Source organism: Heptranchias perlo, chromosome 18 (assembly GCF_035084215.1).
Source record: "Heptranchias perlo isolate sHepPer1 chromosome 18, sHepPer1.hap1, whole genome shotgun sequence".
Taxonomy (NCBI): Eukaryota; Metazoa; Chordata; class Chondrichthyes; order Hexanchiformes; family Hexanchidae; genus Heptranchias; species Heptranchias perlo.
The window spans coordinates 51,690,585-51,705,548 of NC_090342.1; the positions used below are offsets into that span (position 1 = coordinate 51,690,585).

The 14,964-nt window shown below is 43.0% G+C and overlaps 1 protein-coding gene across 2 annotated transcripts in view; it reads right to left on the minus strand.

The window, feature by feature from the left end:
* The window catches only part of svopl (SVOP-like), a 127,643-nt gene that overhangs the window by 59,897 nt on the left and 52,782 nt on the right, over positions 1-14,964 (minus strand). For both annotated transcript variants that reach the window (XM_067999906.1, XM_067999905.1), the window contains exons 3-6: positions 8,929-9,023; positions 7,560-7,658; positions 6,214-6,285; positions 4,284-4,408 (exon numbers count right to left, since the gene is read on the minus strand). In XM_067999906.1, coding sequence (XP_067856007.1) covers positions 4,284-4,408; positions 6,214-6,285; positions 7,560-7,658; positions 8,929-9,023 — 391 coding nt within the window. The remainder of the gene's footprint in view (positions 1-4,283; positions 4,409-6,213; positions 6,286-7,559; positions 7,659-8,928; positions 9,024-14,964) is intronic.

The window sequence follows — 14,964 nt, forward strand, 5'->3', positions numbered from 1 at the left end:
GCTGCTGGCTGGATCACGACTGGTTGAGGGAGGACTGTTTCCCCCAGTGTGTGAAACACTCTGCGATGCAGGTAAAATCCCACACTTCCTCTTTTGACAGCTGCTTCAGCTCATTAAATGACCTCAACAAGCAAGGTAAGTACACTCAAGTGGAACCCCGCTGGCTTTAATTGCCTGCGGGATTCCCACCAGCGGGGCTTGCGCGCGCAGCCCCGCACGTCAGCGCGGTACCCGGAAATGGCCGGGATTTCGTTGCGATCCGGTCACGTGACCGGATATCGGGATTTTCGGGGCCCCCCCGCTGGAAACCCGCCGGAAACCCGACGCGAAAATCGAGCCCAAAGAGTCTGTAAAGGGATATAGGCTGGTTAAGTGGGTGGGCGAGAAGATGGCAGATGGAGTATAATGTGGGGAAATGTGAAATTATCCACTTTGGTAGGAATAATAGAAAAGCAGAATATTTTTTAAAAAGTGAAAGACTAAGAAATGATGGTAGTTAGAGGGACTTGGGTGTCCTTGTACACGAATCACAGAACGTTAACATGTGGGTACAGCAAGCAATTAGGAAGGCAAATGGTAATAAGCCTTTATTGCAAGGAGGTCTTGCTGCAATTATATAGAGCTCTGTGTGCAGTTTTGGTCTCTTTACCTAAGGAAGGATATACTTGCCTTAGAGGTGATGCAACAAAGGTTCACTAGATTGATTCCTGGAATGAGAGGGTTATCCTATGAAGAGAGATTGTGTAGAATGGGCCTATATTCTCTGGAGTTTAGAAGAATGAGAGGTGATCTCATTGAAACATATAAAATTCTTAGAGGACTTGACAGGGTAGATGCTGAGAGGCTGCTTCCCCTGACTGCAGAGTCTAGAACTAGGGGTCATAGTCTTAAGATAACGGGTTGGCCATTTAGGACCAAGATGAGAAAAAAAAAATTAATTCAGAGGGTTGTGAATCTTTGGCATTCTTTACTCCAGAGGGCCGTGGATGTTTAGTCGTTGAGTATATTCGAGACTGAGATCAATATATTTTTGGACACTAGGGGAATTAAGGGATATGGGGATAGGGCAGGAAAGTGGAGTTAGAATCATAGAATCATAGAAAGGTTACAGCACGGAAGGAGGCCATTCAGCACATCAAGTCCTTGTGCAAGAGCAATCCAGCTAGTCCCATTTCCCCGCCCTATCCCCGTAGCCCTGCAAATATTTTCCTTTCAAGTACTTATCCAGTTCCCTTTTGAAGGTCTTGATTGAATCTGCCTCCACCACCCCCTCGGGCAGTGCATTCCAGATCATAATCACTCGATGTGTAAAAAAGTTTTTCCTCATGTCACCTTTGGTTCTTTTGCCAATCACCTTAAATCTACGTCTTCTGGTTCTTGACCCCTCTGCCGATGGGAACAGTTTCTCTCTATCTACTCTGTCTAGATCCTTCATGATTTTGAATACCTCAATCAAATCTCCTCTCAACCTTCTCTGCTCCAAGGAGAACAACCCCAGCTTCTCAAGTCTATCCACATAACTAAAGCCCCCCCTCCATGGCTGACCCCCGATCCCTCCCCCCATGACTGACTCTCCCCCATGCTCACCCGTGAACCCATGCCCATCGGTGCCTCAAGCCCATCGGTGCCCCATGCCCATCGGTGCCCCATGCCCATCGGTGCCCCAAGCCCATTGGTGCCCCATGCCCATCGGTGCCCCATGCCCATCGGTGCCCCATGCCCATTGGTGCCCCGTGCCCACCCATGCCCATCAGTGCCCCCCATGCTCCCCCCATCTATACAATCAAAGACTTACCTGAAGTCTTACCTTTTCACGATTGATTGAGGCCAACCTGTCAATCAGGCCGACCAGTTGAACGGCAAACCGATATAAAAAAAAATTAAAGACGTCCTTACATCAAGATCGTAAGGACATCTGGGAAACTCGTACTTCCGGATTTCCCGTCCTCAATTTGACCTCCCGCCCCCTTCCCGGCTCTGGGTCAAAATCATGCCCATTGTGTCCAATTCTGGCCACCGCACTTTAGGAAGGATGTCAAGGCCTTGGAAAGGGTGAAGAGGAGATTTACCAGAATTATACAAGGGATGAGGGACTTCAGTTATGTGAGACACTAGAGAAGTTGGGATTGTTCTCCTTAATAGAGAGATTTAATGGGGTTGTTCAAAATTATGAGGGTTTTGATAGAGTAAATAAGGAGAAACTGATTCCACTGGCAGGAGGGTCGGTAACCAGAGGACACAGATTTAAGATAATTGCCAAGAGAACCAGAGGGGAGATGAGGAGAATTTTTTTTTATGCAGCGAGTCGTTATGATCTGGAAAACACTGCCTAAAAGAGTGGTGGAAGCAGATTCAAAAGTAACTTTCAAAGGGAATTGGATAAATATTTGAAAAGGAAAAATTTACAGGGCTATGGGGAAAGAGCAGGGGAGTGGGACCAATTAGATAGCTCCTTCAAAGAGTTGGCACAGACTGCAGAAACTCGCTGCACAGGGCCACGTAGTGGCCTGAATCTGCGACTACATCAGTTGATATAGCAAAATTGAATGGGAAGTGTTGACATAGCAACTTACTGTGGTAAATATTGGCTCAAAAGTGTGACGACAGGAAATAAGGTTTGTAGACAGGAAGTGCGCACCCGACACAAATTATCTTTTAATAACATAGATATTTAAAGCACATGAGAAAATTGGCCCATCGAATTGGCTCTTTCTAATTCATACCCATTTTGCATAAAGTTGAATCAAATACCAGTAAAGTTGTTTCCCCACAGGCCATTATGTTGAACATTTCTTAAAAATAACGTATTCATTTCCTGACTTGACTCTATCTTTAAAATAACCCTCGGGTACAAATTCCTCTAGTCACTGCATGCAGTGACACCAGAAATGTGTTAGTAAAGATTCCCTCTGTTCAATGTTCCTAATGAAAGCATTAAAAATATTAGGAGGCTGTCTCCAACTTCATTAGAGATACCAGAGGAATTCTTCACATATAAATGAATGATGAATTACATACCAGAAGAATCCTCATCCTTCTCCTCACTGACAACAAGGCTGTTCAGATAATAAGAGAATAAGCACCCAACATAACACCTAGAAGCAACATCCATGCCAATAAGTGCTGGCGAGTAGAATTAACTACAATGGGATGATAGTCACTCTTGAGGGATTACACAAGGCAATGCTGTCAGTGAATGGGATTTGTTGACAGCAGAAGGGATGGAGTGAATTGGACTTGTTTGGTGGGTCCAAAGTTTGACTAATTTCCCCAAATCATTTATAATAACATAAATCACATCATTGACACAGTGTCTGTGATTATACTAACGTCCTGCAAATGAACCTGAATTTCTCAGACTTATTTGCTTGAGATTTTGTTTGTAGGTTGCTCATGTCTTTGAAAGTCTGGTCCCTGATTTTTCATCCTCCTTCCATTTCATCCTAGAACATAGGAACAGGAGGAGGCCATTCAGCCCCTCGAACCTGACACCTCATTAAGGTACACTAAATCCAAAAATAAACATAAGTAAATAGCACTTTGTTAAGGCCCAATTACCTTTTGTGTACTTAAAACCGTCTAATCCCCTCTGAGTGGTGTGGGGATACAGTGTGTACTAAGCTCTGACTGCAGGTTAAATAAGGCTAGTTGCATTGCAACCAGTCTTGTTTAGTTTATTCAATAGTGATCTAAAATATCCTTGTTCTATAGTAGAGTGATGTAATAGCACTATACATTTAGGACTGAGATGAGGAGGAATTTCTTCACTCAGTGGGTTGAGAATCTTTGGAATTCTCCACCCCAGAGGACTGTGGATGCTGAGTTGTTGAGAATACTCAAGAATGAGATCGATAGATTTTTGGACTCTAGGGGAAATCAAGGGATATGGGGAGAGGGCGGGAAAGTGAAGATGAGGTTGAAGATCAGCCATGATCTGATTGAATGATGGAGCAGGCTCGAGGGGCCGTATGGCCTACTCCTGCTCCTATTTCTTATGTTCTTATGTATACCAGCCAGTGCGTATAGCGGGCAAATTGCATACTATATCCATTCTGTCCTTTTCATCCAGGCACAGTCCAGCCCAAAGGCACAGATGCTTTCGATGAAGCTCCTTGGGCCTTACAACCATTCCCAGCTGGTTCAATGTAAATCCAACAAAGAACCCATTGGAAACCCTGAAACACGTATCATCCAGGCAGGCTGATGACCAAATCTGAGCTACTAATAGGCAAAACGGTAACTGGCTAGAAAAAGAAAAAGATGGACGACAAAATGCTTCATACCCCTGTGACTGGCCAGCCACTCCACATCCTACCATGGTACGGAGGAACACAAACCAGCCATAAGTGTGTGCAAACGAAGTCACGCCTGAGAAGTAGGAACTCCAGACCGTGACTAAGAGAAGAATCTGGAACAGAAAGCAAAGAGAGAAAGAAGGCTCCGACACAAACAATGTACAAAAACTTGTAATGTTGCTGAAACTTTGTGACTTGTCCAGAAAAATTAAATAGGCTTGGATCTTGCGCCCAGGGTTAAGATTCTGTTAGCTGAGGGCTGATGCTACACTCTGAGTGCACAATTTCCCAGGATGAGTTTAGTGGTGTGACGTTTCTCTTGAATCTCTAACAGTATCTGCTCAGGCGTTTTTCAAAAATATTTGAAGAAAAGCAAGAGAACAAATTTAGAAAACCTTTATTCAGGTCAAGTTTATGCTGAATATTTTTTAAATGAAGAAGGTGGGAGTGAGCGAGTGTGAGTGGAGTCAGATATAGGCCAGACCGGGTAAGGACGGCAGATTGCCTTCTCGAAAGGATTCAGTTGGATTTTTCCGACAATCCAATAGCTTCATGATCACTTTTACTGAAACCAGCTTTTTATTTCCAGATTTTTTTCCAACTGAAATCAAATTCTCAAACTGCCATGGTGGGATTTGAATTTACATTCTCTGCATTATTAGTCCAGGCCTCTGGATTACTAGTCCAGCAACATAACCATGGCACTAGTGTCCATATAAAAGTCTTGTGTCTGGCATGTGCTAGCCACACTATAGTAACTTGTCAGATTAGCTGCAGTTCAATGTACAATTCACCCCATCAGTCAATTTAGAGGGATGAATATTGAGCCTGTGTACATTTGACCCTATGTCCCAATGTCTCATTGTTCCACAATTTAAGAAAGTAACACCTAATTCTATTGTCTACAAAAGAAGTATTCAGATGGCTGTAAAACTGTTTCAGAGCTGGTCGCTGGGAGAAAATATATTGGCCGCTGTTGTCTTCAATCTAATTTGACCAGCTCGTCCTTCCCCTGACCCACCTAGACTGCTCTCCCTTCCTATGACCAGCTCGTCCTTCCCCTGACCCACCTAGACTGCTCTCCCTCCCTTTCACCAGCTCGTCCTTCCCCTGACCCACCTAGACTGCTCTCCCTCCCTTTGACCAGCTCGACCTTCCCCGACCCACCTAGACTTCTCTCCCTTCCTTTGACCAGCTCGTCCTTCCCCTGACCCACCTAGACTGCTCTCCCTTCCTATGACCAGCTCGTCCTTCCCCTGACCCACCTAGACTGCTCTCACTCCCTTTGACCAGCTCGTCCTTCCCCTGACCCACCTGGACTGCTCTCACTCCCTTTGACCAGCTCGTCCTTCCCCTGACCCACCTCGACTGCTCTCACTCCCTTTGACCAGCTCATCCTTCCCCTGACCCACCTGGACTGCTCTCCCTCCCTTTGACCAGCTCATCCTTCCCCTGACCCACCTAGGCCACCTGCCTTGCAGGTCAACAAGTAGCAAAAGAATGACAAATAATTATATGCACATATTATTTTTTTTAAAGCCAGCTCCATGCAATTGTAACACAAAATGGGGGCGAGTCACTGTGGAGGATGGTCACAAGCTACGGGAGCATAGTCAGTTACATTTTACTTTCCATTTTTAAAATAAAATAAAAGTGTGTGAAATTTAGTAAATGATAGTTTCCTCTTCCTCTAGGCTGCCATTCTCATAAATGAAATGAGTTCAGTCAGCCCACAAAACATTCCTGGGATTCAGCAGCAAATTGTCACCCAGAAAACCAGGGGCAATTTGAAATTCAGATCCCAATACTGTACTGGGTGTGTGCAAAGACACAAAATCAAAGGACGTTCATCGCACAAAGATAGATTTTGATTTCTCGTGTGAGAAGAAGATGCTTTTCAAGCAATGATTTGACTCACCTTCCAACGGCCATATCTATCGGCCAGGTAACCCCAAACTCCACTCCATGCCATGAAGCCCAGAAACACCATCTGGAATCATTTTTTTTAAGGCACAAATTAGTCACCTCCTGGCCTTCACTTAATTTTACCAAAAAAGATCTTAGCACATCTTGTTTTTTTCCCCCCAAGGACTAACATCTGCACAGTTTCCTCTGGTGGTAAATTGAGGAACGAATAGCACTGGGCATTAATGGGTGCAACTATAAATCATTCAAAAAAAAATTTCCATGCAGGGAGCTGAGCAACTCTGTCCCCGTTGTGTAGATAATGGCACCTTCTGAAGTCGGCCTGGATTGACTCCATTACAGATAACAGAGGAATTTCGGGCCATCTAGCTCATCCTTCCACAGAGACTTACAATCCGCCAATCACAGCATCTGGAATGACTCCCGGGTTTTACCTCCATTACCCGATTTAGAAGATCATTGCTGATCTTTACAACTCTTTCTGTGAAGAAGTGATTCCTGACATCAGTGCTCAAATTGTAGGTGTCAGCCGTGGTTCAGTGGTAGGACTCTTGCCTCTGAGTCTAGAGGTTTGTGGGTTCAAAGACCCACTCCAGAGAATTAAACACATAATCTAGGATGACATCCAATGCAGCACTGAGGGAGTGCTGCTCTGTCGGAGATGCCATTTTATGTGGACGTAGAAGATCCCATGGCACTATTTCAAAGAAGAGCAGGGGAATTCTCCCCGGTGTTCTGGCCTATATTTATCCCTCAACGAACATCACTAAAACAGATTATCTGGTCGTTTATCTCATTGCTGTTTCTGGGACCTTGCTGTGTGCAAATTGGCAGCCGTGTTTCCTACATCACAACAGCGACTACACGTCAAAAGTTTTTCATTGGCTGTAAAGCACTTTGGGATGTCCTGAGATCATGAAAGGCGCTATATAAATGCAAATTCTCCTTTTTGAATTTAAAAGAAAGCAGTAACAGTAGTACTCCTGCAAGAAAAAAATTATTTTATTGATAAATCAAAGGGCTCAATGTGCAAGACACCAAAACGGAAGAGAGAAAGAGATGAATCAGAAAATGGCAGCTGGGCAATTCCAAACTTCAGTTTTAAAAGCCTGAAGATGATAAGAAGCAGTTTAAAAGGTTCTTATTATTAACTCTGGTTGACCACATTGATTCATGCTTCTCTCAGCTGAGACTTGGATTGGATTTGTTTTCTGAGATTGTCATGAACTTGCTGTGGTACAACACCTCTCCTGTCCCACAAGGGACAGACTGAAGAAGCTATAGCACAGAAATATAATGGCCTAAATAGGAGTGGAAAGCATAAAGGAATAAACTTACAGTGGTAACCATAGCAACTTGCCATTCTTCCAGGCGCCATTCACAACGAATAACTGGGGAAATGACTGCCAGCAGCATGATCTCCATGGCTTCAGCCACCTGAAGAAGCAACCAGGGAAACGTTAAAGCCAGCCCTTCAAACACCATCTCAATATTATTCCATAATTTCAACTATTTCTCAAATGATTCATAGGTTTGTCATGCACTGCCCTACCCAGTATTCCAATGACCACCAATGCGAAGGAGAACTTCCTGACATCCGTCCTAAATTTGCTTTTCACCAGTTTGAATCTGTGCCTCTTTGTCCTGCTGTCAACTACTGCAGATGAAGTAGTACAGGGTTTATCTTTTCTACCCAGTTTACTTGGTAGTATTCCTGCCTCAGAATCAGAGCTGAAGGGTTCAAGCCCTGCTCCAGACAGTCCTGGTGAGTGGAGACTAGAATATGGTCTCTGGGTTGATATCCAGTGGGGGACTTGTGTCCGGTTACAGAGACCACTGGCTTAGTGGTGGTATTCCCACCTCTGAGTCAAAAGGGTCTCAATCCAGACAGTCCCGGCAAGTGGAAACAGGAGCATTGGCCCTGAATACTGGGTTGACGTCCAGCGGGGGTACTTGCGTACTTGGCCCCCTATCATAAAGGGTGGGTGGGGCTCTTTAGCCTTGGATGAAGCCCACCTTGGAGAAAGTACTCCAAAGATAAGAACCGTGAGAAAAGCAGCTACTCTTCTCTACTAAGTGGCTCCTAGAATCTCTTGTGTGAGACTTGAGTTAGGACCTGCCTAATGGGGCAGAACTCAATGGACTGACGGACATTGTTTAATATCTCAGGTACCTCTACACTATTCCCCTCAATTGCCTTGTTTCGAGGCCAAAGAATCCAAATTCCTCCAGCTTTCCCTCATAACTCTGATATTGGAGTTTCATGGCTGTTCTCTGCAACAATCTTCAGGACTTAACTGTCTCCTTTGCCTGTCTGATATTTGAAATGTGGTTTATCAAGGGAACTTGGCACAAGAGATTTGGTAAAATATTAAACCCAATTGGTTTTGATTTGCCATTTAAGGAATACTAGTGGGAAACGCCTGCTTAATTAAGCCTTCTGTGATTGTAAAATTAGTGTTTTCTACTTTAAGGTTCCCAACCCATCTCGTTTTAGGGTGGATAATGCCATACTTAAATTTTGATTAATTCGGAATGACTGAGCACTTTTCGGAGAACAAGGTATTAAGTTGTACTTTCCGTCACTGCTCTGATTCTTTCATTTGATTTGGAATGCTGATGACACCTTACCTTTGTCAACTGGTAGTTAATGGTCTGGCATTACTCACTACAGAGCTCAACCATCCTCTGTTTTACCAATACTTACGTTGGTGCTCCCCATGATGCAGAGCAGCAAAATATGGAACCGCCCAAACCCAATGGTTTCCACCGCTTCCTCCACTGTATACGTTTTTCTCGGGGCTGAAAAACAGGGTGAGTTCACAGTTGTTGCTCACTCAATGAATTTGGAGTGGAACACAATTACCGTAAAAATTGTTTCACCTTTGGCTGCAAGGTGGTTGCACATAGGGTACTGCTTGGTAGCAGTGGGTTAGCCTTTCAGCCCTTCACACCGAAATCTAGCCAGTTTGAATTGGTTTGGCTCTGCCCTCAAGCTTTGGAGATGACCAGCAAATCTTTGCGACATTTGTATTGAGTTAATCTGGGCAAAGGATTCTGCCTGCAGCTGGTTTTTAAGTTCCTTTTGTCTTGTGACTGAGCTAAAGGGACCACTACCATACCCTATTAAACTAATAAATTGGGGGAGGGGGGAGGTCTCAGTCAGAAACAAAAGTAAAAATGATAGTTACAAGATGTAAGAAAGGGATAAGAGCAGAGTTCAGGTCACATGCAGTGACATAGATACTCCAGGTGAAGGGAATGTTAAAATAACTAAAGTAGATACAGCAGGAGTGACAAATAAAAAACGTGTTAAGTTAAACAGCGTGAGAAAGACACCATCAGGGCAGAAGGACAAGTTAGGGTCTCTCGCCCAAATAAGAGTTTTATATACTAATGCATGGGGTATAAGAAATTAATTGAGTGAATGAGAGGCTCAGATGCAGCTTCGAGGTTATGACACGATGGCCATTACTGAGGCTTGGCTGCAAGCTGGTCATGATTGGGAGTTAAATATTCCAGATTATAAGGTCTTTAGAAAGGATAGGGAAACTGGAAGAGGAGGAGGGGCAGCCACGTTGATTAAAGATACTATTACAACATTAGTAAGAGAGGATATAGTTATAGGAAAGCAATCAGCAGAGATTCTCTGGTTAGAATTGAGGAATAAGAGAGGACTTAAAACTGTAATGGGAGTTCTCGACAGGCCTCCTGATAGCAGCAATGAAATGGCAGTATGTATTAATTCAGAGATTAGAGAGGCTTGTAGCAAAAGCAGAGTTGTTTCAATGGGAGGCTTTAATTTTCATATAGATTGGGAAGAGCAGAGCAGCTCAAGTCAGAAAGGTAGGAATTTCTTGAGTGCATTCAAAATAGTTTTCTGCAGCAATATGTTCTAGAACCAACACCAGGACAGGCCATACTAGATTTAGTAATGAGTAATAAGGCAGACTTAATTAATCTAACAGTTAGACAGCATTTATCCAACAGTGATCATAATATGATCAAATTCAATGTTAGGTTTGAAAAGAAGAAACGTAACACGGTTACTAAGATTCTAGATTTTGGTAAGGCTAACTTTAACAGGATAGGACAGAGACTGACGACAGCAAACTGGTCAAAACTGTTAACAAGAGAAATTACAGATGAACAATGGGAGGGAGGTGCTCAAAAAATAATTTAGCTTAATACAGTCCCCCACTGGATATCAACCCAGAGACCATATTCTTGCCCTAAGGGGCAAGAGCTGTACTTACCAAATAAAACAGCCATGGTCAATCAAAAAGGTGAGAGATATAAAACTAAAGGAAAGAGCATACAAAAGTGCAAAGAATAGTGCAGATCCAGGGGACTGGGGGAGATATGAAGAACAGCAAAGGAAGACAAAAAAGATAATAACAGCTGCAAAAAGGGAATACAAAAAGAAATTTGCAAGGCATGTCAAGATTAACACAAAAGGTTTTTACAATTATAATAGAAGAAAAAGGGTAATCTAGAGTAATGTGGACACTTTAAAAACAGAGGTGATTAATATTGCAAATGGAAATAAGGAAATGGCGGACTTGTTGAATAATTACTTTGTGTCATTCTTCACAGTAGAGGAAGGGAATAGTATATCTGATATTCCAGGGAAATTAATAATGAATCAAGGACTGGAACTCACTGAAGTTAATGTAAGCAAGAAAACAGTGTTAGAAAAAATAATGGCACTAAAGACCGACAAATATCCACGACCTGATGGTTTGTACCCAGGGTTTTAAAAGAATTAGGCGAGGAAATTGCAGCTGTTTTTGCCATAATCTTCCAAAGCTCTCTCGATTCAGGAATTTTCTCGTTACATTGAAAATTGCAAATGTAACTCCATTATTTGCGAAAGGTCAGAGAGAAACCAGGAAATTATAGATCTGTTAGTCTAACATCTGTTGTAGGGAAGTTATTGGATTCTATAATTAAGGACAGTGTGACTGAGCAAGAAATTTGAGCTGATTAAAGAGAGCCAACATGAATTTGTAAAGGGTTGGTCATGTCTGACAAACCTAATTGAATTTTTTGAGGAAGTAACTAAAGTAGTGGACAGGGGAATATCTACGGATGTAGTTTATATGGACTTCCAGAAGTTATTTGATAAGGTTCCACATAAGAGACTGTTAGCTAAAATTAAACCTCATGGATTTGAAGGCAAATTAATGACCTGCTTAGGAGATTGGTTAGGTGGTGGAAGAGATAGAGTAGAGATAATGGGGATATATTCTAATTTTTTAAAAATTCGTTCATGGGATGTGGGCATCGCTGGCAAGGCCAGCATTTTTTGCTCATCCCTAATTGGCATTGAGAAGGTGGTGATGAGCCGCCTTCTTGAACCGCTGCAGTCCGTGTGGTGAAGGTTCTCCCACAGTGCTGTTAGGTAGAGAGTTCCAGGATTTTGACCCAGCGACGATGAAGGAACAGTGATGTATTTCCAAGTCGGGATGGTGTGTGACTTGGAGGGGAACGTGCAGGTGGTGTTGTTCCCATGAATTGGAAGGAAATGATTAATGGTGTCCCTCAAGGATCTGTGCTGGGGCGTCAACTATTCACTATATTTATTAATGACTTAGATAACATAATAGAGAGCCATATATCCAAGTTTGCCGATGACACAAAGACTGGTGGCATAGTAAGTAGTGTAGACGGGAGCATAAAATTACAGAGAGACATTGATAGAGTAAATGAGTGGGCAAAACTGTGGCAGATGGATTTCAACTCAGGTAAGTGTGAGGTCATCCATTTTAGACCAAAAAAGGATAGATCCGAGTATTTTTTTTAAATGGTGAAAAGCTAGGAACAGTGAAGGTCCAAAGAGATTTAGGGGTCCATGTACACAGATCACTAAAAGTTGTGGTCAGGTACAAAAAATAATCAAAAAGGCTAATGGAATGTTAGCCTTTATATCCAGAGGGTGGGAATATGAGGACATTTTGCTACAGCTATATAAAGCCCTGGTTAGACCACATCGGGAGTACTGTGTACAGTTCTGGGCACCGCACCTTAGAAAGAATATATTGGCCTTGGAAGGAGTGCAGTGCAGATTCACCAGAATATTACCAGGGCTCCAAGGGTTAGATTATGAGGAGAGATTACATAAACTAGGCTTGTATTCCCTGAAATATAGAAAGTTAAAGGTTGATTTGATTGAGGTTTTTAGGATTTTGAAAGGAATTGATAGGGTAGATAGAGAGAAACTTTTTCCGCTGGTGGGGGAGTCTAGGACAAGGGAACATAAATTTAAAATCAGAGCCAGGCCATTCTGGAGAGAAGTTAGGAAACACTTCTTGACGCAAAGGGAGGTAGAAGTGTGGAACTCTCTCCCACAAAAAGCCTTAAATGCTAGCTCAATTAATAATTTTAAATCTGAGATGGATAGAATCACAGCATGGATACAGCACAGAAGGAGGCCATTCAGCCCATGATGGCTCGATGTAAGACCAATCCAGTTAATCACATTCCCCCGCAAATTTTTTTCCTTCAGGTATTTATCCAAATCCTTTTTGAAAGCCACGACTGATTCTGCTTCCACCACCCTTTCAGGCAGCGCATTCCAGATCATAACTATTAAGGGTATTAAGGGATAGAAGTCTCTAAAGGCGATTAAGACCAAATGCCACAGTTATGTTCCTATGTTCCTATGTTAACAGGTGCACACACACAGACACACACACACACTCCCCCGCACCCACAACCACCTAGTCCAACTACAATTCTGTTCCTCGGTTGTACATGTCTATTTTTAATCATATTCTAAACATACAACAGCTTTAAAGAAAAATCAGACTGACTTCTTGGTCCGGAGGATATCAAAAAACACGGTGCAATGCAAACTCGCAACAAGATCCTGTCTTCAAAGGACAGTATCACCAGTCAGAGTAGCCACTCCCCCTTCCCCACAGTTTTCTCCACTCCTGCTCTAAAGTTGCTGACTCACGCTACGGTTCAGTTCCAAGAAGACCAGCAGACATCTTGCATGTATTCATTTTTAATTCAAAAATTAATAGGATGTTTGCCTGAAAAAAGATATTAAAGGATGCAGAGCAAGAGTAATTCGCTCTGATGTGGAGCTAGCACCGGTATAGGCACAATGGGCTGAATGGCCATGATCTGTTCCAATATTTCTACGTTTGGGCCTGGACAGTGAGTATACTGTTTTACCATGGGAGGCACCACGCCCAAACGTAATCTTGTCCTCACCCGATGCCCACACACAAGTACAATTCCCCCTTATAGCGGACGTGTTGGCATCAATGCGATTTGCCCATTATACGCAGTGGACGGTGTAACCAAACAATTTAAAAAGAGTACTTTACAGATGTGGGGCAAAAAAAATTGCGCAAAGATACGATCTACATAGAAAAACCGACACTGTATAAGGGACAATCCTCCAAACTGTGATGAAAATAACACTTCCAGCGGTCCTCGGGTACCTGACGGCCAAGACCCCGGAGCTGGTGGGCGATGCGGAATGGGACAACAACATATCATGCATCATCCCCGACACCTGCAGCTCGCCATCAGCAACAACGAGGTTCTCAACAAGCCAGCAAGAAAGTCTCGCGGCAATCGCAGGCGTTCCAAAGGCCCTGGGGGGACTGGAGACGGCAGGGCTACACGATCCACCGAGATAATCTCACTACAACAAGGTGTGAACAGCTGCTTGAACTGCCCAAAATAGTCGGCGCGCTTAATGCATTTTAAGCTGTGCCTTTGTAATTGATGCCTATGGTAATGAATCATGCAATCTTTACAGCACAGAAGGAGGCCATTCGGTCCATCGTGCCTGTGCCGGCTCTTTGAAAGTGCTATCCAATTAGTCCCACTCCCCTGCTCTTTCCCTATGTCCCTGAAAATGTTTCCTTTTCAAGTATATATCCAATTCCCTTCCGAAAGTTACATTGAATCTGCTTCCACCACCCTTTCAGGCAGTGCATTCCAGATCATAACAACTCGCTGCATAAAAAAAGTTCTCTGCTTCTCCGTGCTGGATTTTTTGCCGATTATCTTAAATCTGTGGCCTCTGGTTACCAACTCTCCTGCCAGTGGAAACAGTTTCTCCTTATTTACTCTATTAAAACCCCTCACGTTTACACATGAAGTTTTATCTACGTCCATTAGAAATGTAAATTTTGTAATACTGTATGGCCTCTATGCCAAGAATGGATTCTCGGGCACAGAGTCAAACACTTGCCGTTTATTAAAGATTAAATGTTACACACTCACGGCCAACACTGAGATTACAAAGGATGCTTTGCCGCAGGAGATACACACATTACAGTCGGGTGAGTTAAACCCTCCAGATGTCTCCCTTCTTCATCTCCCAACCTCACATTACAGTGGTTTGCTTTTAAGCTCAGCTAAAAGGCCATCACCTCCACTGTCACCTTCACTCTCGATTTTACATTAGGTATTATTAGCTCAACACACCGAGACTCAAAAAGGCTCCACAGCACGATTACAGGACATAATATAACCTACTATATCTATTTACTGTACAGAAAAGAGTAGACGTATAGATGTGTCCATGGAAAGATTAGAACTACCCAAGGCTATTTTATATGATGATCTGTTGACGTTCTACAGATATTGCCTGTCAGCTACATTTGCAGGTTTTTTAATTCTCAGATTTTAATTGCAAAACGAATAAAATGAAAGCAATATAAGTGATTCTTTCAAGTAAAATGGGTTTCTTATCTATTTCTCAATCTTAATCTCT